This window comes from Corvus cornix, chromosome 5 (assembly GCF_000738735.6).
Source record: "Corvus cornix cornix isolate S_Up_H32 chromosome 5, ASM73873v5, whole genome shotgun sequence".
Lineage (NCBI taxonomy): Eukaryota > Metazoa > Chordata > Aves > Passeriformes > Corvidae > Corvus > Corvus cornix.
In genome coordinates, this window is record NC_046335.1 from 43,988,805 (window position 1) to 44,013,502 (window position 24,698).

General features: G+C 46.2%; 1 protein-coding gene across 2 annotated transcripts; it reads left to right on the forward strand.

Annotated features, from left to right (window-relative positions):
- Positions 1–1,387: 1,387 nt before the first annotated feature.
- Positions 1,388–9,159, forward strand: COMMD9 (COMM domain containing 9). Of its 2 annotated transcripts, XM_039552676.1 has the most exons (6): positions 1,388–1,473; positions 1,552–1,677; positions 2,049–2,188; positions 2,931–2,965; positions 5,194–5,297; positions 6,101–9,159. In XM_039552676.1, exons 1-6 carry the CDS (start codon positions 1,423–1,425, stop codon positions 6,239–6,241), a joined length of 597 nt encoding a protein of 198 aa, XP_039408610.1. In that variant the 5' UTR covers positions 1,388–1,422; the 3' UTR covers positions 6,242–9,159. The 2 variants fall into 2 exon arrangements, with proteins under 2 accessions (XP_039408610.1, XP_039408611.1); XM_039552677.1 differs by lacking the exon at positions 1,552–1,677 and having other exon boundaries at positions 1,396–1,473.
- Positions 9,160–24,698: the final 15,539 nt, after the last annotated feature.

Here is a 24,698-nt window from a genome sequence, read left to right on the forward strand (position 1 = left end):
AGGGGCACAGCTGCTTCACCACAGGCTGTACCGTGGGCTGCAGGGGAATCCCAGATCCAGCACCTGGAGCACCTCTTTCTCGTCTTCCTCCAGAGACCCTGGTGCCTGCAGAGCTGTTTCTCTCACATAATCTCACTCCTCTCTTCTCTGGCCGCAATTACTTCTGTGCAGTAACTTTTGTCTTTTCTTCTTAGCCCTGCTATCCCAGAGGTGCTCCCACCATCACTGATGGGCTTGGCCTTGGCCAGTGGCAAGTCCATCTTGGAGCCAGCTGTTTCCTTTAGGCATACTTGCTCAGATTGTAACAGAGTGTTGCTTTTTTCACCGTGCCTTCATTCTGTTTATCCTTCCACAACCTCCACGCTTAGTGCTGATGTTCATAAATGCCCACGCTTTTTACTGCAGGATGTTTTGTGTTATACAGAGAGTTCCATTACCTTCCTGGCACTCGTGACAAAACTGATTTACCTTGATTCATCTGAAGACTGAAGCAGGGTCAAGAGAACATGATTCTGATTTCCTAGCTCTTAAATCCTGACCTCTAACCACTACCCCATGCTTTTTTCTATTGGGATGCTATTGTTTAACCCACTAACTGCAACCCTTTTGTTTTGGAAACAAAAATTTAAGATCTCATCATCCTTCCCTTCACCTTCTGTTCTATCCCAGTGCATAGTATGGAATCTGCTCCTCTGCAAGAGTAAACACTATTCCCTACCAAGCTTGTGAAGCCCAGTGGAAGAAGCATTTATATGTTTGCATTTCTCACCGTGCAATATTCTGCTTACAAATCAACAGATATGAAAATGAGGATGGGGATGCTGTGACAGAGGCAGTGATGGGGAAAGATCATACATTAGTGATGCCCTGGAGCCAGATGTGCTGGAAACCACACATGGCAAAGAGAAGACCACTTCTCTCAGAAAGACGACTTATTTAAACCCTTACAAAATGAAAGACGCAGCTCTCAAAGATAACGGTCCATATCGCTGCGGTAGTGCCATGATAAATCCTTTGCCTTCCGTTCCCGCTGGCCGAAGGCAGCGGGTTCCCAGCAAGACTCCAGGGCAGAGACCCGCCCTGGCGGCACAGACGGCCCCGAGCGCCCGGGCAGGGGCAGCGCCCCGCACCGAGGGCTGTCCCGCTGCCAGCGCCGGCCCCGGCCCGCCCGCCCCGGTGACGGCGGCGCGATGGCGGCGGGCGGAGCGCGATGGCGGCGGGCGGAGCGCGATGGCGGCGGGCGGAGCGCGATGGCGGCGGGCGGAGCGATGGCGGCGGGCGGAGCGCGATGGCGGCGGGCGGAGCGCGATGGCGGCGGGCGGAGCGCGATGGCGGCGGGCGGAGCGATGGCGGCGGGCGGAGCGATGGCGGCGGGCGGAGCGATGGCGGCGGGCGGAGCGCGGCGGCGCGGACGGCGCCAAGATGGCGGCGCTGCGGGACGGGGACTTCGCGGCGCTGCAGATCCTGCTGAAGGTGAGCGGGGCCGGCCGCGGGGGGACGGGGCCGCCGTGCCGGGCCGCGGCTGAGCGCCCCCGCTTTGCTCCCCGCCAGGCGCCGTCCAAGGACGCCGTGCGGCAGCTGTGCCAGGAGTGCTTCTCCAGCCCGCCCGCCGCGTTCCGCCCGCTGGCGCAGCGCGCCTGCCCCGGGCTCGCCGTCAGCGCCGAGGAAGCGGAGCAGGTAGGGCCGGGCGGGGCAGCCGCGGGCCCCGGCGGGAGGGAGGGAGCGGGGCTGTGCGGGGCGCCAGCACGGGGCGTGGCCCGGGCCCTCCGGAAGGTGCGGGGCTCTGCGGCCGCTGCTGGAACGGGGTGTGCGCGGTAACGGCGCCACTCGCCCGGGGCAGAAGGGAACGGGCTGAGGCTGAGGGCCGGAGGGCACCGAGGAGCTCAGCCCCTTTCCTGCTAAGGCTGTCGGGCCGTACTTGGATGCCCGAGGCTCTGGTGGTGTGCGGCTCGCAGCAGAAGCTGTCTCCTGGCTGTGAAGGCCCGTCCCGTGCTGTATGTAATGCTTTTCAACCCAGCCGAGCCCCTTCTCCTCTTCCCTCCTGACAGCTGGTGTCTGCTTTGCACAACCTCACCCGGCACGTGGTGTACCGAGGCTTGACCAGGGCAGAAGACATCCTCTGTCTTTTCCCAGAAAACTTCCACCAAAATCTGAAAAACCTCTTGACTAAGATAATCTTGGAGAATACGTGAGTGCTACCCACCTGCCATTTGCTTTCAGCTGGAGAGTTAAAGCCTGCGTATGTGGTTTGATACATGGATAGTTAGAGACATGCAGAGTCTTGTTTCGGTGAATTTTGTGTGTGCCTTCGGCACAGCCACACAGGTTGGGATGAGAAGAGTTGAACAGATTATGTCATCTGAGTGAAATGGCCAACAGAACACAGCCATGGGCACACAGAGTTTTCCCCTGACTTTTGAAGTGGATGTGGGCCACATTCCCAATATGCAAAGCCCCTCTTATCTTAACAGCTGTGTGGTGGAAGAATGGTCCTGATGACGATAAAACATAGAGGGCTGGATTTCCCCAATAAAAAATCCAGGTAGTATCCAGATGCCCATCCATTTGTCACTGTGGCTCAGGTGCAAAGGCACTGTAGGGGATAGAGCATACATGAGGTAGTGGCAGAGGGCAGTTCTGCTTGTACATCTCAATGCTTGGGAGCCCATTGCTTTGATAAAACCAGGCATAAAGGTCCAGGCTTTTAATGAGCTGCCCTTCCAGAAGAACCCATAGTTGGTCAGCAGTTTGCCTGCCATTACCCACCAGTCCCAGCCTTTCCATGGCACTCAGTAGCATAGGCAGTCTCTGTCCCCTGCTTACTGCTGGTGACCCTTCAGTCAGGGATAAGCCATGCTAAATGCTTGGCTCTTTTTTTTTTTTTTTTCCTCAAAGCATTGTTGATGCTGTTTTTCTCCACTTTTCCACAGCTCTGCTTGGAGGAATGAAGCACAAGCAAGTCAGAGTAAGTAGTAGTTCCCATCTTGATGCAGTTGATGTTTCCTGAAATCATTTGAGCTTGGAGTTTAGAGCAGTGCATCCCAGCATGGCACAGGGTTATTCCTGCTGGGCTTAGATGGAGCTGTATGATTGTGGCATGGCAGAGCTTAGCAGAAGCCAACACACTTGTATTCAGATCCATGCTCCTGTGCTAAATTGTTTCTAGCTCTCAAGGAATCCTATTCAAAGCTCAGTCTGTGGCTGCCTTGCAGAGTGCAGTGTATAGCAATTACTTGCAAAACTTTTGAAACTTAAGCACTCTGACTTCTCCATTCAGGTCTTTAAGGGATGTTCATATGCAATAACTGCACTGTAAAGGACGTGTATATATTGTGGAATACCTCATCCCTGCATATTATGTCAGTCCTGTGCATTCTTTCATTTCCATGCATCAGCAAGCACACTGCATATATTTGTAACTTGCTTTTTCCTTGCCTTTCTAAATACTGATGTAATTAAGGAGTGCCAACTTTAACAACAGTATCATGGCTAGTTAGGTGTTCCTGCAGCTACAACACTTGGTTTTTCCCCCAGGAGATTTTCTTTACAACTGTAGCATTTAAAGGCTTGCCACTGAGAGCTGACATATAACAGAGGACCCCGAGGTCTGCATGGATCCTCTTTACCCTTTGCTTTGCCAGCAGAGGAGGTAGTGTCCAACAGCTAAACAGTATGGCAAGACCTGGAAATACACTGTCCCTCAAAGTTTTAATGGAATATGAATAGGGAAAGAAACTGTTGCCTAATGCTAATGATTTGCTTACACTAAACAGTGTTCTAGTGTTACCAAAGCACAGAATGCTTTTTCCTGTGTCCTTAGTGCTGTCATGTGTTAGAGCAGCAGAACACACTGGCTACGTCTTCACAGCCCTGAAGCAAGGCTGGCTGTGTGGCTCTTGGAGCACCACCCAGGACCTCTGCTCAGACCCTTATGTCTTTGTATGTGTTAGATGAATATTTAACCCTGTTGGAATGAGACTGTCTCCTAGAAAATAATGGGTTCTCTTAGTATTGTATTCATGAAATATCTGACATGCATTACATAGGGACCAGGGCACTGGTCCAAGGCAGACATTCCAACAGATCGATCTGTGTTAACATAAAAAAAGTGAATGGTTTCCTGCCCCTCCCAAGCCACCAGCAATCAATCTTTGCAAATTAACATACGAGGCTAAACAGATGCATTTTGTGTTGTTGCAAATGCTGCCAAGTGCCGGCCCTAACTCACTGTGAACTGGAATTTGTTCCAAAAGCAGGAGCAAGGCAGCCAGTTGTGCACTGCCCCCTGGAGCTCTGCTCAAGGAAGCAGCAGGAGCAGGGAGAGAACGCCTTTCCCCAGACAGAAAAAAAATCAGTTCGGCAATAAAGCACAGAGAGGAAGCAACTTGAGTGTCTGTAGTCAGTAGGAAGGCTGGCAATCAGCCCCTGGGGAGGACACTAAGCATCTTAGGATAGGCAGAATCCAGACAGTCTGCAACTGCCTGCTGAGACAGTTCTTCCCTAAGCAGCCAAGTTAGACCTGTCCTTTTTTCCTTGGGAGGGCTCAAGAGGTCTCCAGCTCTGGGCTATTGATGTCAGTATTGCACCAGACTGTTAAATGGTTTCTGTTACGTTTCATGTAATTAGGATGATACTTGAAGTATTTTTAAGGAATGTGAAGATTGCAGTTTGCCAGTATGTTTGCTGTACTACAGGATGCTTTGGTTCCTAGGTTGGGGAACTTGAAATAACATGTTTTATATTGCTGGATTTTAGGAGCTTTCCTGTGTGCTTTCTTACCAGTTTCAGAGCAGAGCAATAAGCATGCAGGTGCAAGAGCAACACATGATGAAACACTAGTTGAGTGTAGCAAGCAGCAAGGCAGGGGATGAAGGTGTGGAGAAGACATGACTGCTCTCTGTTCCCAGCTGCTTTGGGAATTCACCTCTGCTTCTTGCACTGAACTATCATTGCATGTAATGATGGGAGAACCCTTTTTACCCTTTCAGTGTCATGAGGAGGCCTTCAGAGACTGGCTTATTCCAGACTGGCTTATTCCAGACCAAAATGATGTGAAACCACGTAGTAGCACTAAATTTGTACGCTTCCCAGGGCCAGAAGTGGAGAGGCATGTGCATGGTGGTAGGCACAGGTTCCAGGGTCTGGTATCATCCTGTGCTGCTGGACCTAACAGAGCCATTTTTTGATCCCCAGTCTCCCTGCCTCGGCTCGTGGACATGGACTGGAGGGTGGACATCAAGACGTCTTCAGACAGCATCGTAAGAATGGCAGTCCCTACCTGCCTGCTGCAGTTAAAGGTAATGGCAGTGGCTGGAAGGACTGAAATAATGAAGTCCAGCACCTGACTTGCCAGGGCAAACCAGCTCAGACAGGCATGTGGAGCTTGCCTCTTGCCTGGTGGGCAGTTAGACTTTTTCAGAGATGATACCTGAAATGCCACAGAGCCTGGGAATGATGTCTCTGATGAAAGCTCTCTTGCGCAGAAGTTTTCTGTGCACGAGGAGGTGAGAAGTCACCATGTTTGTTCCTAATCACTATTGTTTTCTACAGAAAAAAGAAGATACATCCTGAAGCCATCATCCTTTAAGTCTAAGCACTCCATCAGCATGTTTAGCTGGCTTCATTAGTTGGGAAATGACTTTAGATTACTAATAACTTCCTTCACTGGCACATCTATCATTTGGGGAGTATACCTAACTTACTGCTTCTGTTGTGGATCCCCCCCAACCAATAAAAATCAGATGGGTGGTATTCAGAGGAGGAGTTAAAATCTAATTTCTGTGTTTGGGGTGGGGTTAAGTATCCTGTGTGGTATCTGCTGAGATGCTTTTGATATAGATGTGGCTTCCTGCCACAAGTATCTTCAAAATTTCCCAATACTCATGGCAGTGGATGCTCACTTGCACTCTGTCAATGGGAGTGCATTTCACTAGTGGAGCACACAGCTTAGGAAATGTGCTGTGGTTCTTCAGGATGGAGCTGGATTCCAAATTCAAACCATTTTGTTTAATCTATGTATTAAACACTGACTTTTGTAGTGGCCCTGGAAAAACACGTGAATGAATTTCTTTACAACTAACATCTGCATTCCTATTTTAAGATTCAGGAAGATGCTGCCTTATGTGGAAATAATCCTGTTGTTTCTGCACTGACTGTGGAACTGAGCAAAGAAACCCTGGACACTATGTTAGAAGGGCTGGGAAGGATTCGGGACCAACTTTCTGCCGTTGCAAACAAATGAGTACTCAAGGGCATGGATTCCAGCAGCAAGGACGGGAAGTATTCTCTACCTACAGCTGTCTGAAGTTGCAGCCTAGTGTAACATGTTATCTATTTCAGCAAAACAAAACTAAAGAGGTTTCTTTCTTGGATGAATGAGATAGCTCTTGAAAAGCTAACACTCAAATATTCATTTGGTTGGATGCCAAAAAGTGCTTTCCTATGGTGTTGTTGAACAAAAGTTATTCACCATTTCAGAAGAGGATTTCTGGCTTAATCACAAGGGTCATAACTGGAAACAGCAAATAGCTGCAGCCAATGAAGCAAGTTCTATCTGTGTCCTGAAATGAGAATCTAAAAAGCTCAAGCTGGGTAATGGGCTGCCTTCTGACATGAGAAAAGGTGCTTCTCTGAAACGTGCATGGACTGAGGTGCCTGCTGCATGTAGCCCTCTCCCTCTCAGTGAAGCGCAGCCGTGCTGCAATGGTTGTTATTGCTTGGAAATAGGGCAGTGACACTGCCACACATTCCCTTCTGATCAGCTTCATACCACCGTTTGCAAAATGACTGTTCTGAACATCTTTAGCAGGAACTCATTTCCTCCTTCTGTTTGAAAAGGGAAAAAGGAGTTCAGGTAATTCATGTTTGGGGTTTCTTGGACTCTGGGCTTTGCCTTTGCTGCACAAAAACCATACTGGGAGAATAAAGAATTGAAGGCTTTTGTCTGTGCTGTAGAAAACCCCTCTGTGGCAATACATGCCTATACTTCTCCAAAGTGTTCTGTTGGTTGTGTAAATCTTCATTTAATTAAAGAATGAACTGCTAATTGATTTTGTGAATCCTTTTCAGTCTGGAGGAGATGTTTTCCTGGGTTACCTCAGTCTCTTTGTGATGGTGCCAAGTTTCTAGGCTAGTTTCATGGATGTTCATGTTTGTTGCTGAAGAAGGATCTTTTGTTTCCTATTCAAATTGATTCATGTTTTGAACTTCCTTCTCTTCATTATAATACAATTTCAGGACACCTTTTTCCATGGGCACCACCTCTGTACAATATTAGAGGTGATGACCCTGACCTAGAAGTTTATAAAAATATGTGCATTGAGAATGTGGAGGAGTTAAATGCAGAAAATCAACAACATTCAGATTCTTCTTTCTGCTGAGCTTCTATAGAAGTCTGTATCCAAAAGTATTTATGGCAAAATCCAATCTTTCCTACAACGCTGGGCTCTCCTTCAAGACACAAAACATTGTTTGTTGTGTGTGGAAACACAAAATCATTCCAGAAGGGTGCATAAACTACAAGAACTTTGTTAATTAATTTTATACATCCCCCAAAGTGCAGGCTAGAGTATAAGTGAAGGCTGTGCCTTTAAAACATACTGGTGAAATGCAGCTTGTGCATCCAGATCAACTGTGTGACGAGTCCCTTGTCAAGGTCTACTTTGAGCAAAGATTATAATGCTTAATATGGTATCAAGGCAAACTGGTACATTTCACGTATAATAGGGACATCTGAACACAGAAGATGGATATTTAAGAGTATGTTCTGTAAGAGCCAAGCTGTGAAAAACATCTCTAACAGACTACTTCAGTTCAAGGAAGTTTTGTTGCCTTTGCAGCCTAGCCTTAAAAAAAAATCTCATCTAGTTAATATAGTACTGTTTTAGAAGGTGAGAATCACAGAGGAGGCAAATAATGCAGGATGAAGTTCTGCAGTGTTAGAGGAGCTGAGGAAGTCAAAACACAGTGGAAATCCTTGAGGTAAATACTGAAGTTACAGTCAAAATGCAGGGTCTAACGCAATGAAGGACTGATAGTTGTTGTCATGTAAAACAGTTACACAACTAGACTAGTTGTAAAGAAAAGAAAGACTTGAAAATGAAAAGGCTTTTCCAGTGGCAGAGTGGAGCTTTCTGCAGGTAGCTAAAAGTTGCTTGTGGAGTCATAATGAAAAGGAGTGTGCCCACTGGATCAGATGGCACATGCCAAACATCTGGTGACTTCAAGGGGTAGATTTCAAGTCATTCTGCAAGAAGACACTGGTATTTTCTAGCCAAGATTTAGCATGCTGTGAGAGCTTGCCTTCAAATCTTTGCCTAAATTGTTAGGTATTTTATTGTTGGCTCTAATCTCCTTAGCCATAAGAGCTGAGACTGCTCAGAAAAAGGTATATAAAACAAGGGAGGCTGAGTAGGACTGTCATTATCCAGACAGCAGGAGAACTTCACATTAAAGTCCTTTTTACGGAGGCTGCTACACTGAAAGAATAAATTGCCTGCTACTGCAGGCAATCATATGTGATCTTTTTCATAAAATTATTGCTCTCTTAAAATGAGTTAGATTTTCATCCTCTCTGCACATATTGCTGCTGTTTGGTAGGGCTAGCCCAAGAGATGATGTATTCATCCCTGTTACCAGTTTGTTACTGTGCCAACACTCTCCTCTTTTGCTTACTTCTTTCTTGCCTTTCCATTTTTTCCTCCTATTTAGGAAGCAGTAAAATCCCTCTCCACTTTTGATGGCTAAGCCTTGTAAGCTCTGTGTTCTGTGCCTTTCAGAATTCTTCACTTAACAGTTTGCATCTCCCTTGAACGGGGTCATCATCACAAGTGTTTCTGGAGGATTGTCCAAGGACATTACTAAAGAATGAATTGTCATAGTATGTGCATCACCTGAATGAACTCCTGCCAGGAAAGCACAAGCCTTCATTGTGAAGTGGAGCTTAAAAGCTCCATCCTCATTCCAGTATTTGAGAAATAGAAAATTCATTTTCTACATGTACACTTGATAATGGTGCTAATTCAGTTACTGTAAGCAAAACAGTGATAAATTTATTTGTAAAACACAAGTATGCAAGTTAAATTGAAATTGTAATTTCACAATCAGACGTGTTGAATCTGTGTCAAAGTGTTGAAAAAGCATTAAAAACATTAAAGCCTACTTTGTATTATTCAAAACAATACAAACAGTGCTTCCTTTTACTGCAAGAAAATGTGCACTTTAGGGTGTTAAGACTAAAAATGGTGTAGATGTGATTGAGAGCAAGAAAAGGTTAGAAAGAAAATGCCTCTAAGATTCGTAGCTTCTACTTCAATTACTGATCTTTAAACACTGGTTTAAAACAGTAGAAGACTTGATAAGACTCATGATGGCTTGGTAAAGGTATAATAATTACTCCAAATTTAAAGTTTTGAGTTTAATATGTGAAATTTATATATTCAAGCTCTTCCAAAGCTACCATCTGTACAAAATTTTTGCTTTGTTTTTAACTGAGGTCTTACTATTTCACTTCAAACAAGTTATTTTGTTACTAGTAATCTGGTTTAGAATTGTTTTGACCTAAGTTTAAAATGTTAGTTTCTGGTTTTTTGGTATCTAATTTTCACTGGATATAATAAAGTTTCTTTAACAATATAGGTGTTCTAGATCCTGCCCAGATCAGGATTGGAAAAGGCATTTTGGGATCAAGAGACCAATCTGGGATAGGTCTCTTGTTAAATGAACATCTCTCTTAAAAGTCACAACAGTCCAGCTTAATCTCAGTTTTTGGTAGCAGGAACAACATACCTAGTGGTGTAATTTCCTCAGCTGCTTTGTAACTGCTGTTATTCTGAGTCATAATTACCCCTACAGAAGCAGCAGTTTAATACATTCACCACTCTTTTTTATACACCCGTAAAAGATTCATCTCAGTAAGCTGTAGAGTGGCAGCACTTGAAGTTGAGGAATCCCACCTCCCCAGAACTTTTCAGTTACACTCAAAAAATTTTAAGTATCCTTTCCATGCCTCACTGTAAGGATCAGTGGCCAAACAGTCCTTGCCCTTTTAAGCACGTAAGAACCTGACTGTTGCTGCTCAATGCTTTAGAAACCTCTTTTCTGGAGTTATTAGTGCCTATGAGTCTTGCCACTGACATTGCTGCTGCTGAAGTGCCTATGAAATATATAACAAAAATAGCAACACAGTGCACCCACCCTGTGACATAATTCACTGGTGTATTTTACTATCACAGCAAGAAGAGGGACCATGGCAGGGTCAGAGCTGGCACTGCAAGCTCACAAGCTTCCTAAGCTTTCTGCAACATTGGCCTTTAAGAAAGAAAGAATCATGGAATATCCCAAGTTGGAAGGGACCCACAAGGGTCATGGAGTCCAGCTTCTGACCCTGCACAGGACAGCTCCAACAATCCCACCGTGTGCCTGACAGGGTTGTCTAAACACCCCTTCAACTCTGCCAGGCTGGTGCTGTGGACACTTCCCTGGGGAGCCTGTTCCAGTGCCCAGCCACCCTGGGGAAGAACCTTTCCCGAATAACCGGCCCAGACCTCAATAGAGAACAAGAAGATGAGCCGAGATTTACAGTCCTCCTAGTTCGCTAGAACACTCAAGCCTAAATGTCACTGTCTTTGAGAGAATTGGACATAACCACAGGTGAGTATTTCCAGCCTGCTAAGCTGGGACCGCCTGACCGGCTGGGCTCGGCCCTGCCCCGCTAGACCTTGACCAGTCCGGCCCGGCTGGGCTCGGAAAAGCACCTGACCATCTCTCGGCGACACGCTGGGGACGTGCGAATGAAAGGAGACTGAGAACCAAAGGGTGCCACACAAAAGAAACATTCCTGAAAGCGTAAATTCTTTTTCCCCAGGAGATGGCGAGCTCGGTCTCCCGTTTCTCCTCCCTCCTCAGTTTCTCGGCAGGACACAGCAGTCTGGGCTGTCTTCCTTATAATCTGGAAGCAAATCAATGACTGCCGGAGTCCAAAGAGCACCAAACCAGAAGGGGGATATTATTCACTGCTCAGCAAAAGGTCTCCCAACTGCTCCCATAGCTGCGGGTTGAGGCAGCTGAGCACATTTTAGGGGAAGCTGGCAGAGATGGAAGTAGCAGACGGTTCTCTGCACTGTGGAGAAGAACTCTCCCTTCTTTGTGCCAGGTTAGATGCTTAGTCCTCCAGGGAGAGCTTTGGCACTCGCAAGGGAAAGAAAAATGTTGTATTTAAAGGGATGCTGACAACTTTGAACGTTTCCAAACTGGCCTCTCGCAGACAGTGCAAGTTTTGCACAGATTTATCTTTAAATAGTGGTGAGCAGGACACTGTAAAAATCACATCTGGAGAAGGAAGTAAGATGGGGGGTTGGGGGGGCGAGAGTTCCTTCTTTCCCAAGCATGTCAGAAACCAATTTAAAACAGTGCTCGAAGCACAATGGCATCCTGTGCAATGTATATACAAATTCTCTTGTTGCATTTCCACTCACTTTTGCTGCTGCTGTTAATACAAGGCCTGGGATGAAAGCATTCCCTCCCCTCGATGACCTTCCTGCACCCCCTCCGCCCAGGAGGCATCATCCTGCCACTCTGGGAGGGGAAGTGCTAATGCACACTAGCAACACTGACACACCACACAGGGCTGTCAAATATGCAGAGTAAACACACAGAACAGAGGCAGTGAAATAGCACCCTGCTTTCATCCTCACTCTCTTCTAGTCACTGTTCTTGTAAAGGCTGCTTTGGAACAATAGTAGGTACGGCTTTTTTCCCCTCCTCTAAGGAAGACACAATTTGTCAAGTTGACAGCATCCCTTTATGCTGATGAGATAGTGAGGGTTGAGTGCCAACTAGCAGCAGAAATATAATAGCATCCATCAGAGCTGTTAGCTAGAGTTGGCCAGTGCTTTTGTTTGTAATTTAGAGGGCTATAACTCAGCTTTGCAAATAAGATGCAGGAGGAACTCTACACCGAAATCTGGACCTTGCAGTGGGCCCTTTTAGTTTCTTGCAAAAAGAAAAAAATCAAGTTTGCTTTGACATTCTGCACTGTGCTGAAAAGAAGTGATAAGAAACCTGGATGAGACGACTGCAACGTACCAATACCTTTGCACTGATAGGGATAACTGGAAATGCTGATTTCTTTACAACTCTATCACTGACTGTAGGTCCTGGGTGTCAAACACACTATCTATTACAGCTGGTGGTGGGGTCCGAGGCTGTGGCCCAGGAAGAGATGAAGAGATGACTGGTCCGGGGAGATGGTCCCGAAAGGAATCGCCTTCCCGAGGTCCGGTGTCTTCCTCTCAGCTGCTGGCAGAGGAGCCCTTGCAGAGGCTGTCAGCTCTTTAGTGATTGTCAGCTCGTGATTCCAGCTCAGCTCTGCAGGGCAGCCTCCAGGCCAAACCAGACCAGAGAGAGAGACGAGAAGGCTCGTGTGGCTGGTTCCGCACGAAGGGAGCTTTATTGTGGGTCCCCTCCGGCGAAGGGAAGCCTGGGACGAGCCCTCTCTCGAGGGGCTCGAGGGAGCTTGCCTTTATAGGGATACAGGGGATCAGCAAGGGGACCAATGGATTACAGAGGGTCTGGGACAGACCAATGGGTTACAGAACGATTTGCATAGGGTCTCCCAAAGGATGGTGGGTCTACCTTTCCTCGCCATGACTCAAAGTAGTCACCTTTTCAGGGAGTCCTGCTGGGAGATTGCAAAATCTTTCATCTCAGCAGACATCCCTCCAGGGCAGTGGCTGGGCATATCCCACACTATCTGTATCAGTAAGTCTTGAGGCAAATGGCATCTTCACTTCCAAACAAATCACTGTACAGGTCAGTAAGGCTCCCTAACCTGTATCTCTACTCCACACAGTGGCAGGCCTCAACCCACAGAAAACTCACTGAAGATTTACGACCAGAATCGGTAAGATACCTACTGTCTGAAGTATTCTGGTTCCTCAGTGCTTGGTGGCATTTAGGCATTGGGGCCTCATTCCCAAGCCCAATTCTGCATTTATCTTACTTTTATGCCTACACAGACATGGCCCCTACTTTTGGACATTATTTTTTTTTCAATCCACTAGTGCCAGCCAGTATTATTCCATGCTCTATTAAGCCAGAAAGGTAAAAATCCAGAAAGTTGGAACTGGATCTCAACAGACAACTGATACACTTTTGTGTCTGATGACAAATAAGTAATCAGAAGATCAGAGTGAAATCAAAGAAACACAAAGGCATGCCTTTAGTGCACTGCATAACTGAAAGTTAAGAGAACTGCATTTAGAAACTACTTTTTTTTTCCTCTCTGAAAAGAACAGCATGAAAGTGTACTTGGCCATCTGTGTCTCAGGATGTTTTCCTTTTCTTGGGCACAGATGGTAAACATCAAACATCACTATCACTCCGATCTACTGCATCAGCCCTGTACGCAATCCTATTTACAATTTCTAGCCATTGCTTTACAGTGACCTCATTTTTCCCTTTGGTGCTGTCTTGGAAGTTCTGCCTCATATAAAGGCACTGAAATAGACACATTCAAAGCTCCCTTGTGGGTGTGGTAACATACTTCTCAATAAAGCAAAGACCCTTTAAACAAAATGAAAGCTGGCCACATTTTTGCCTTGTCCTTAGGCAAGTAAAATATAAAAAAACCCTTTCCTATGCTTTCAAAACAGTAAAATAGAACAGCTAAGCAAGAAATCTAGTCAAGGTGAACCTCCATTCCATCTTCTGGTTTGCACAGCACCTCTCCAGACTGCACATTCTCTGAGGCAGTGACCCTGTCTTCACAGCCCCATACAGGGGACTGACTGCCACCAGTACTCCCATCAGTAACACCAAGGAGCCTGTCTCCTGGTGTTCATGCATCACCAAAATACTATAGTTATTTCAGGATCAGATTTCCAATTGCCTGACACAGCAGCAGTCTTATCTTTTCCTAGATAAATGAGGCTGATCTATGCAGTTTAATGGGTGGATCATGTCATCACTGACAGCTCACAGAGAAATGGTCCAATTTTCAGAGGTGTGGAATACTTTGGAACTTCAGATACTTCTGATATACTTCTGATAACCCTCCCTCTGAGCCCATCTAATCTGCAGTGTCAGAAGGGATCTCGGTACAATTTCCCCCAAGAGAAGTGATTGTTGTGGTGTTTTTGGTTAAAATTTCTTCTTCCTCTACAATCCCATTTTCTTGTATCATTCTGTATCACACACACTGTCATTCTCCGCTCCAGAGCAGACTACACTCTGGCAGTGAAAGAACACCATCCTATTTCAAAAATGCAAGAATAAATGAAAAGTACCAAAATTAAAAAACAAAATCAGTTACAGAGATGGTCCTTTGTTGAAATGGTGAAGAGAGCTATGAAGCCTTCTGGTAACTGAAAATGAACTTGACTTTGAGGTGATGAAATTCAACTAATTAGTATTTCTCTAGAGAGGGGGAAAATCTTTGGGGATGATCACTGCATACAAAATCAACATTCTGGTCATTAATTATATTTATTCTTAAGTAAAGGCAGCTTACTCACATTAGCAGGGTTCTGGGGAAGGAGTACCCTCTAGCATAGGGCTGTTCTAACAGCAGGCACTGGTGCAACTCTGGACCACAGCCTGGTTTTGCTGAGAGCTCTGCATGCCCTACAAGAAATCAAACTTTTCACAGCTCCTTGACTGCAGAAACAAACAGGGCCCAGGAGCAGCTGCAGCTCTCCAGGCTCAACAGCATGTCCAGCCCTGGGTAGTGAGACTGAGTTTGGCTTTTACAGCAGACCTGGAGGCCTTGATGTCACCTCTGGGACCCCAGTAAAACTTGAACAGGCAGCCTGGGTGGGGGTGAGAGTGGGGCCTGGAACCACAGACTTCTGAGCTGAGTGCTTGTCTCTGCAGTGACTCTGAGCACCTCGCTTTACCTCTGACTTCTGCCTAGCAGGTAAAAAGCTATGTTACACCTATTTTGGGGGTGATAGAATAATTAACTGATCCACTTGGTATTAAGCCTCTTGCAGCATGCAGGTAAAGGAACCTACAAGTGTACTGAGCCTTTTGCCAAGACAAAGACGTCGATACTGGAGTACTGTGTTCCCTATGACAGCAAAGGCTGAAATGATTTTCTGCTGCCTTCAAAGAAAAGAGTGTTTTGCAGAATTTCTCTCTCTCAAGTTCCTCAGGAGCACAGTACCACACAGCTTTGAAAATACAACGGGGTTCAACTGCTGGACCTAAATCACTATCACAATGCTCTTCAAAGGAATCGCATCCTGCTGGGCTTTACAGCTGATTGCAACTCTTCACCTCTCCCTGACCCACTTTAACAGTGTGTCCTTCTACCTCATTCATATGAAAGGCTTCAGAAGGAAACTGTGAATAAAGGCCACAGTGAAAGACCAGCCCATCTGTTTGTTTAGGAAGAACCCCTTTGCTTTGTCTCAATTTCAGACCTTCCATGTAAATCAGCAACTATCCAGAGAATTTCCCTGCATACCCCCGCTTCCTTTCTCCACCTCTCCAGTAGCACCTTATCCCTTAGCCTTGTCTCTCCTTTCCTGTGGCTGTGACTGGGCAGATGACTGGGCACAGGAAATAAATTCCATGTATCTAAAGTCCCCGCTGTATGAAGCACATGTGCATGCAGAAGTGAGGAAGGGATTATGGCACTTCTGAATGAACCAAGCCTGGATGATTCTGATTGATTCACTGACATTCATTTCATTTTCATAGCTAAGGCCCCTTTTGCCTAGGGTGTTTTGGTTTTTATTTTTGTTTAAAATGCTGCTTTCCAGGCATTTACTGTAAGATATGGTACAGAATAAATATGCCCTGGGAGGCAGTACAGCCTCAGCAGGCCTTTAGGAGGTCTGCAGAGCTTGCAGATACCAGGGATGTCTCATGGGGGGAGTGATGACGTATTGCTCAAATAAACCTGAGATGAAGCAGATGGAGGGAACAGTGAAGGGGCCTTCAGCCATCCTAAGTGAAATAGAAATAGGGTTTTATTGTTTTTTCTGAAATCAACCAGGGACTTCATCATTGCCATTTATTGCCTTATTAACTCACTTTTATTATAGCATTCATGATATTTGGACATTCCACACCTGACAGAGAAATGCCTGCAATGAGCTAGTTCTATTCAGGCATTATCCTTTATTTGGGCTGGCCTACAAAGAACTTTACGGGTCTGTTCGTTTCCCCTTGAGATCTACTGTATGTCGACTTACACAGAAAATGTCACAAGCTGTTTTATAATTATAAACCAGCCCCTTAACCAGTGTTTCTGCCTCTCTTCCTCCTCTCACACCCCTCAGGAGCCCTCCACCAGGAGTCCTCTGAATGCATCACCAAAAAGATCACTTGTCCCCGGAGTCCCTGTCACTGTGTACTGCCTTTGCATGGCCACGCACTCCTACTGCGCTTCTGCAAACAAAGGCAAACCCAAGCCAGCTCCACAGATTCTCCCTCCTTACCCCCAGCTGTTTTTCAAGCCGTGGTAGCACCTTCCTGTCCACTTTGGAGCACAGTCTGGAGGGCAGCTCTGCTGTGAGGACACAGGACTGGGCTGTCTGGTGTTAATTAATCTGTGACATGACTGCAGGCAGCACAGGGCTCTGTATCCAGGTGGGTGCTGTTAGGAAGGCAACGACAGCATCAATACTGCTCCAGTGACTACAACTTCCCTTTTTTTTATTTGGTGCTAGGTGCATTACAGGAAAAAAAAGAAAAGAAAGTGAGAGAGACTGATGCAGGGAGGGGAAGGATCAATGGTGCTCTGCTCCTTGCGAGCAACCAGACTGAAGACATTCCCCAGTCAGCCTAGTGATGAGAAATGGCAGGCTGAGAGCAACCCACACCATGGTCCTATTTTAACACACATGACCTGACTGCTAACTAACCTAACTCCAGTGAGACTTAGCAAAGCCTTGGATTTAGAAGAACAATACCTATATTCAGCTGAAAAAACAATCTGCGTTAAAAATATGTCTCCTAATTGTGGCCAAAAAGGCCAGATCCCCAAGCCATGCCATGTTTGGAGTATGTAGTGAATGCACCTGGTCCTGCTGATTCCAGTGCTGAGTTCAGTCAGCTGTTCAGTGAGCCAGACCCCGTACTGCAGCAGGGAGCCAGGCAGCCGTTCAGAAGGGAGATTTAAGAATAGACAGTGCTCTAAACAGACAATTGTCAGCCAGTATTTGGAATTTCGCAGTCAGCAAGCAGAAAGCCTCCAAATAAGAGAATTAACTGCTGCTTAAGGACTTTGTGCTCTAGCTGCTAGCTGACAACCAAATTTGTGCTGAATCTGATGCAGCAAACTTTAATCCTGCTGTGTTATCAACAATACTGTGTATTTGCAGGTTTAAACACTCCCAGTAGATAAAATGCCCTTGAATACTCACTCTCTCTTTAATTCCCAACACTTTACTTGAAAACATAATCCCAAATATCTCATTAACCAATGGCCACAACACCCTTCATCCACTCCAGGATCCTTTTCTATTTGATATCTACCACATTATCACAATCCACTGAAGCAGGCCCAGAAGTGCTGTTAAGAGACTCTGTGCAACACTGCTGAAGTTAAATGACAGATCGCCCTAAAATGACATATCCTGACATTCAAGGAGACAACTAAAGTAGAAATACTTCAGGAAAGGCAGTCTTCCAGAAGGGAAAAAAGATGACAAGGTACAGTAAAGACATTGTCACATGGCCTCACCTGATCACAAACTGAAACTGGTTGTAAATGAATCCCCAGAGAGTAATTGCATTTTATGGTTTTAAGCTCATGCAAATTTCAGGGTTCAGCCACACACTCAGCCCACCACCTTTTCATGTTATTGCACGTCAGCTGAGCAGTGCTAACTCACGGTGCCTTCTGCTCCCAGTGCCTGAGAGCGCACACAGCTGCACTGACCTCAGCTGCAGCCATAGGCAGGTCAGCACCCTCGGCCTAGGACAGGTCAGGTTGGAATGCCAAGGTAAGGCCATACTGTATCCCCTTCCGAATGGATGGGACTAATCTGTCTCATCCTGTGCTTTAAATGTAGTTTAAAGGTTTAAATGTGTTTTGCAGTGTAGGAAGAAAGCCTAAAACCATGAGATATGCCATGAGATAAGTAGTGAAGGGCTTTCCATCAGATATGCTGAGAGATTATGTGGTGAAGGGATTATGTTGGCGTGACAGTGGGCATGATGGCCTGCTGATTGATAGGTTATCAGGTGGGAGGACCCTTATGTCTGGAACTGGTGGAAGAGGGAGTGACACACTAACACATCAGGGTTCTGTTCTACCCATGCACAAACCCCAGACTGTGTAATCGCTCTCTTTGTAACTCTCCATATCCCTCATTTACACATAAGATGGCTGCCTCCCCCCTCCCATTTATGATGCCAATAACAGGGTATTTCAACTACAGTTTCACCTCCACTTCTGCCAGAAGTATAAATGGGCATTTGAAATCCTCAGTGGCAGAAGATGACAATACAACCTCACCTTGCAGACATCGACTTGCTCCTCTCTCCTGCCCAAAGCAGGGAGCCTCTTTGACAAGATTTTGTCTCTGACTGCATTGGAGTATACCCAGGAACACTTGTACATAGCGCTATCCATTTATATTTTGCAGGTCTGGTGAATTTATCTCCATCAATCTCACAGTAATCCATAACCTGCTGCTCCAATAAACTGCACTATTTGTGCATCTGTGATAGCAAATGTGACCAGACTTACAGTGTGGCCCACAAGATTTGTGCATCTGGGATCTTACTGAATGCAACCAGATTTACCAGAAATTAAGACTGCCCACACCCAGCCCCTCTGATCTCTGAGGACCATCTGGAAAGCAGGGGGGGTAATTTTCTGCCAGATTTCTGTACTCTTAACAGCTAAAGAGGATTCACAGGAGATGGACCCACTCAAGCATCCATTCACATGCTTTGCAAGTTTTCTGAACACAACCCTTGAACTTACCTTTGCAACCCATACCTGCTCCAATGGCCAACTTGGCTCAGAGCTCTGCAGTGCTCGAGAGAAGAAGAAATGGAGTGTAATTCTGCTCAAGAGAAGAAATGGAGTGTAATTCTGCTCAAGAGAAGAAATGGAGTGTAATTCTGCAGTATGAGCCACCAATCTCCCTGTTGTAACTGAGGCTTCCTGGGCAATCTCTTCAGTGATGAGTCAGAGATATGCCTCACATGCCAGCACTTCCTTGTGCACACTCTGTCCCACTCTGAAGATTTGCAGCTCTGTGAGCCTCATCCACAGCTCTTGTCTTGCAGACAGGCAGCAGCCTGGAATGATAACTGGGGATCACAACCTCAGCGAGCAGATCCCCTGGCTGTTGTGCCTCCAGCATTATCAGGAGTCAGAGAAAATCAGATGTGATGGCATCAGCATTTAGGGCAGGAAAGGGCAGGAAACACAGAATAGTTTTCAGGAATCTGGAATGGGAAGGTTGGTGTTTGGTATTTAGATAATGAGGCTACCAATTTCAAGATAAGCTCTCATGGGTTGCTAAAGGCCTCTAATTAAGTCCAACTCTCCTCTTTTTCTCATCAATCTATTTTCCCATCTGCTCCTTCACCCAAACGCGGTGCACTCCCCATTGCTTAGGAACCCTGATGGGGAGGCTGGGGGAGGGAAGTCAGTTCCCTTATGCAAGTCCTGCTGACAGGGACAGCATCCAAACTGAGCAGCACAGGGGGCCTTGTTGTAAGTGTCTGAAACAACTATTTCCAGCTTTGTGTATAAATGAGCTATACATTACTGAGCAAAGTCATGCTCAGTCATGATCTTGGATTCACAGCTGCAGAGAATAAGACTGACCACAGCCAACATTAGCAAGGAAGTAGAAGACTCACACCTGCTTAGGGCATGATCAGCAGGATGGGCTGATGCTGGGGTTTTCAGCTCTGCCTGCAGGAGTTCCCACCAGTCAGATGGATAAACAGGATCTGATAGTCCAAACAGCACATCTGTCCCTCCTCTGAATTGCTCAGTTGTAAGTACTTGGCAGCAAAAGGGTTAACCTGGAGAGAGTCCCTCAATACCTATGTGATGGATATGTCAAGTGACCCCCCTGGTCAAACATGCTCAGTCAGACCAGAGCCTACTTCCTCATTAACAACAATAAATTCAAAGCAGATGGAAAAACTGCTCTATTCTCTGATCCAGCTTTCAAAGCCCTTTGATTTCAGAATCCCTTGGCTGCTCTTTGACTTTTTTTGCCTGTCAAGTTCCCTGGCAAGATTGATAGGAGGAGGATATCCATGCAAATTCTGGTTCTGGTCATCTCCCCTGTCAAATTTCCCACATCTGAACATGTTAATTGCTTCTCTCACCTCCTTTGGTGTAAAGACCGTTTGATTTTTTCCCTATCCTTTCTCCATCAGCAGGTTATTACAACACTTTGAAAGGGTCAGTGGTTAACTCTACTATGGCTGCATTACTTCTCGCATACACTGTTCCCTGCATCTCACCCTGCCAGGCTGGCAACTGCCCAAAGGAATGTTTCTTTAGAGACCATGCTCTGGTTTTATGCACACCACTGGCTGAAGCCCATGAAATAAGTGGACATCCAGAAAGGTCAGCAAGACAGCAGCCTAAGTACTGATGTCTGGAGAAGACTCCACAGCAAGTGTAACACCAGGACAGGGGCAGTGACTAAGCAGTGGTCAGAGCCATACCAGAGCTCACACGGACTCTGGCAGGCAGGTGCTGCAGAGTAACTTGGGCAGAAGGCACTTGCAAGACTCTGAAGAGTCTCCCTCAGCTGGCACAAGACATTTCCTGCAGTCATGCCTTGCTGCCTTTTTCACAAGGGTATTTTTTTCAGTCCCCAGCCTGGATGTGAATTTTCAACCAACTGCTTCTCATCCCACCCAGGTGGGATGAAGGGACTCTCTCTCCCTTTCCTGCAGCCACTGAAGTCTCCCTCTCAGCTCCTGAGGCTGCTTGAGAGGGCCCTGTGGAATGAGCAGGTGCTGACACACTGAATTCCTCAAGGTCACCTCAGGGAGAAATCCTGACCTTGACACTTTACCATCCTTCTGGAGGCTCAGAGCCACCTGCCTTCCCCCTGCCCCTTGCCGGAGTCTCAGTTTAGCTGCTGCCATCCTGCTCTATACATCCCATCCTGCCTCCTGCCCCACTAAAATCCCCATAGCAATTACCACTCCTAAGAAAGGACCCATTTCTACAGGCAGAAACAACAGGGAGCCCCTGTGGTAGGGTCTTCCCTCCTTCCCTCCCTGCCCTCAAAGCTCATTTGGCCAAGGCAACACAGACTGATGAGGCCTGGCAGACACCCCTTCCACCATCCCAGTCCCACTGCAGAGGGAGACCAGCTCTGCCAGCTGAGCCAGCTGCTATGCTCCAATACACCACTGCTACCATTGATAAGCAAACTCCTGTTTCCCCATGGGTCCGTGATCTTGGCCACAGAGATTTCTGGTCCCTATTCCCCACTCTCCTCCTGGGCACTGCAGATGCTGTTCCTCACCTGCAATCCAGCTCACAGATATGCCACCAGAGGCCACAAACAAACACTCCTGACAACTGGGCAGGTCCCAGCCATCCTGGAGATGTCCTGTCAGGCCTTGGCTCTTCAGGAAGACCACAGAAAAGTTTGTCTAAGCAAGGCAAACTGAAATGAAGTTAAAAAGTAGTGGCATTGCACAGAAACCTTTAGGAAAGTGTACGTAATAAATCCAACCTCAAATTACATTAGTCTGAGGTTTTGACCTCGGCTGCTGGCCCAAGAGTCTTCCAAAGTACAGCAAAATTCACTTTTCAACATCACTGTGATGACTCCCTACTCTTTGCAGAAACACAGCAACACACAGAGCTAGGAACAGTGAGTGGCTGGTGGGATGCCTTGGCCATCGGAGTGTGGCAGGCAGTGAACACGGGGAAAACGGAGACATTTCCTTTGCTAAAAGCAGCTGTCTAGGCACTGCCAGCAGGACTGAGCTTATGATGCCCAGAGCAGCAAAAAGCTGATTCCATGTAATGAAAAACAACCACGTGCTGATCAGGTTTTTGACTAGACACTCAGTTATGGTCAATGTTTGATAATCCACCTTTTGTCCTCAAAACTATTGTGGGCAATGTATGTTTTACACATCCTGTAGTAACACAGAGCCGTGCCAGTGGCACACTGAACATGCATGAAGTGCTACATTTTGGAATACATAATGCACTTCTAAATCCCTCAGATGCTTTCAAAGATCTCTCCATCATCATGCCTTTAAGCTGAAGCCAGTGCACACAATTCAGATGTTGAAAGAGCAAGCCAGGATCCAGGGTTCCTGTCCTGACTCACACAGCAAGCCTTGTGCTCAGGCAGTTTCACCTCTCCCTGCTGACGAGGTACACCAGGGTAAAAACAGGATCATAATTTGCTCCTAGCTTACACACAGAAGCTGAAAAGCTTTAGTTCTCTGTAAGAGACTGTATAATAGCCTGCATAAGGATTTTGAGGCAGGACTGACTGAAGGATGTTTCAATTTCTCTCCAGAGAGACAGGAGTGGGTGCATGCACGCAGAATTGATGTGTGTCTGCCCAAGAGGATCTGCTCTTAAGTTACATGTTTATTATTCATTAAACCTGGTAAAAGGCACAAAGTGACACCAAAGTTTGTCTCTGAGACTGAGCAGCTGCCACAGTTGTTTTGGAGTAGCAGCAAGCCAGGCCATCAGGGTACCCACGCCTCCTACTTGTTTCTGCAGCGGGAGATGTGATCACAGCAATTTTAATGATTGACACAAGGCAGCAGGAGGGATCCAGAGAACTTGCCATACAGCAAGGGAAGGTGCAAGAAGATGCTCAAAGACTGCAAAACTGTTGTTTGATGATTATGGAGAGATTGAAGGCTGTTTTGCCTTCCTTCTTTCAGGGTGCAATTGTAGGTACAGCAGAAACAAGGAAGCATTTTGTTCACAGCAAAAAAAAAAAAAAAAAGCCAAGCAAACAAAACTGATTTCCAGTTCAGCAAGCTGGAAGAGAGAAACTTTTGGCTGTGTGTTAATGAGGCTGCTGTGGAGACTTTGGTCAACACAAGAGCACAACTAATTTTTACTGAAAGTATCGAAACATCAGACACGGAAATATCAAAGCTTTGGAGCTTTATATTGATTTACTTGTCACCTCCTTGTAGTCAGTGCAAATGAGGTAGGGGTTACTCTGTAGTTAAGTGTAGCTCATTCCTTTCCTCCCAGCTTTGGCAGCTGGGCCCAAAAAAAGCTGTCACCTTCCCTCTTCCCATCCTAAGGGACTTCATCTAAGTTTAAATGAATCACTTCCAACTTCCCTAAGTTCAACACCTAGGTAACTGCTTCCAGTGCCAGGGCAGGGGCCAACAAAGCAGGCTGCAATGAACTAGGACAAGGAAAACAGGTGTAAAGGGGAGACACTCCATTGCTTCAGCAGCAGAAGCCTTTGGGAAGAGCAGCAATAAAATCAGTTCAGGGTTTTTCCTCAGCCTGCAGTCCTGGGGCAGATTTCACTACCTATTTTTACTTTGAACTTGAAATAAGTAAATGATTTGGTTTTGTCATTCTCTCTCCTCACTTATAAAGCCAAAGTCATAGTGTTTGCAAAGCAGTCAGCAATTCGCAGAGAGAAACTACCACTGAGAGGCCAGCGAGCAGCCTCAGCCAATGTTGTCATGAAGCACAAGGAGTCCAGACACAGGGCAGAGGGAGCAGAAAGAGAGGAGTGATGAAGCAACCAGCCCAAGGGCCATCTTCCCCAGCCCCTCCCCTGACTGAGGGATGCTCAGCTTGCCATGATACAGTTTAATATTCAGAAGGTCACAGTTTCAACTTTTGCCTCAGGCCTTCCAGACTCCTTGACACAGCATTTCAAATTACATTAGTTTGGGAAAGAGGCAAACAAAAAAAGTTATAGTTTTCTCCCAGGCATTGCTTTAAATAGAAAGCAAACAAATGTCACTGCTGACATGCACAGCCCTGCAGACAGCAGTGAGATGCACAGACACAGACAGATGCGTGCGACTGGCCTCTGTGCTTGATCAAGACTACAATTCTTTAACTATCAGCCCAACATGTTCTGCATAGGAAACGTTTTTTTAATATCAGATTATGGAAGATAATTAAACAGCTTTCCATTCGCATGCTGGGCCATTTGGTGAACTATATGAATACTATGGTGGTTTGCTCTCAGTTTTCCACCACTTTCTTTTCCACAGTCTCCTGTGTAATTTGTTCTGTCTGGCTGTTTCAAAGCACATCTTTATGATGTCCTTTTACTCTATTCAAATCACCATCTGTTTGTTTCATTAGCAGTCTCACTTGGGGGGTGGGGTGTGCTGAGGAGGTCATTCAACATTTCAAAATTAAAAGCTCGGAACTAATATTCTTCAACTAGAAAATTATAAAGTGCTGCTCTTTGGCATTTTCCAGAAGCTTGTCTAAAAGCAACCCAGTGCCAATTTCTTGATACTTTCCCCTTTCCTTTTACCTTAACTGAGAATCACTACTTTACTTGCAGACTAAAGACTAAATGCTTCACACAGTTCAAGGAGAGGTTGCTAAATAATCAGGCTAATAGTCCATGGGTCCACTTATTTATCTGAGCGCACGGCTCTCGGCAAAGCAATGTGATTTTACTGGGCACAATCCCAGTCCCCCCAGAACCACCAGCTCCTTTTACCCTGCTTCCAGTGGGGTCAAATCCAACCGAGAGTGCTCTAGGCCTGCAGTT

Excerpts from the sequence above, each read along its gene's own strand:
- COMMD9 (XM_039552676.1), top strand. The coding sequence starts at position 1,423 with ATGGCGGCGCTGCGGGACGGGGACTTCGCGGCGCTGCAGATCCTGCTG. Across the intron at positions 1,678-2,048 it reads GCGCCGAGGAAGCGGAGCAG|CTGGTGTCTGCTTTGCACAA; the intron begins GTAGGGCCGGGC and ends CCCTCCTGACAG. Across the intron at positions 2,966-5,193 it reads TGAAGCACAAGCAAGTCAGA|TCTCCCTGCCTCGGCTCGTG; the intron begins GTAAGTAGTAGT and ends TTTGATCCCCAG.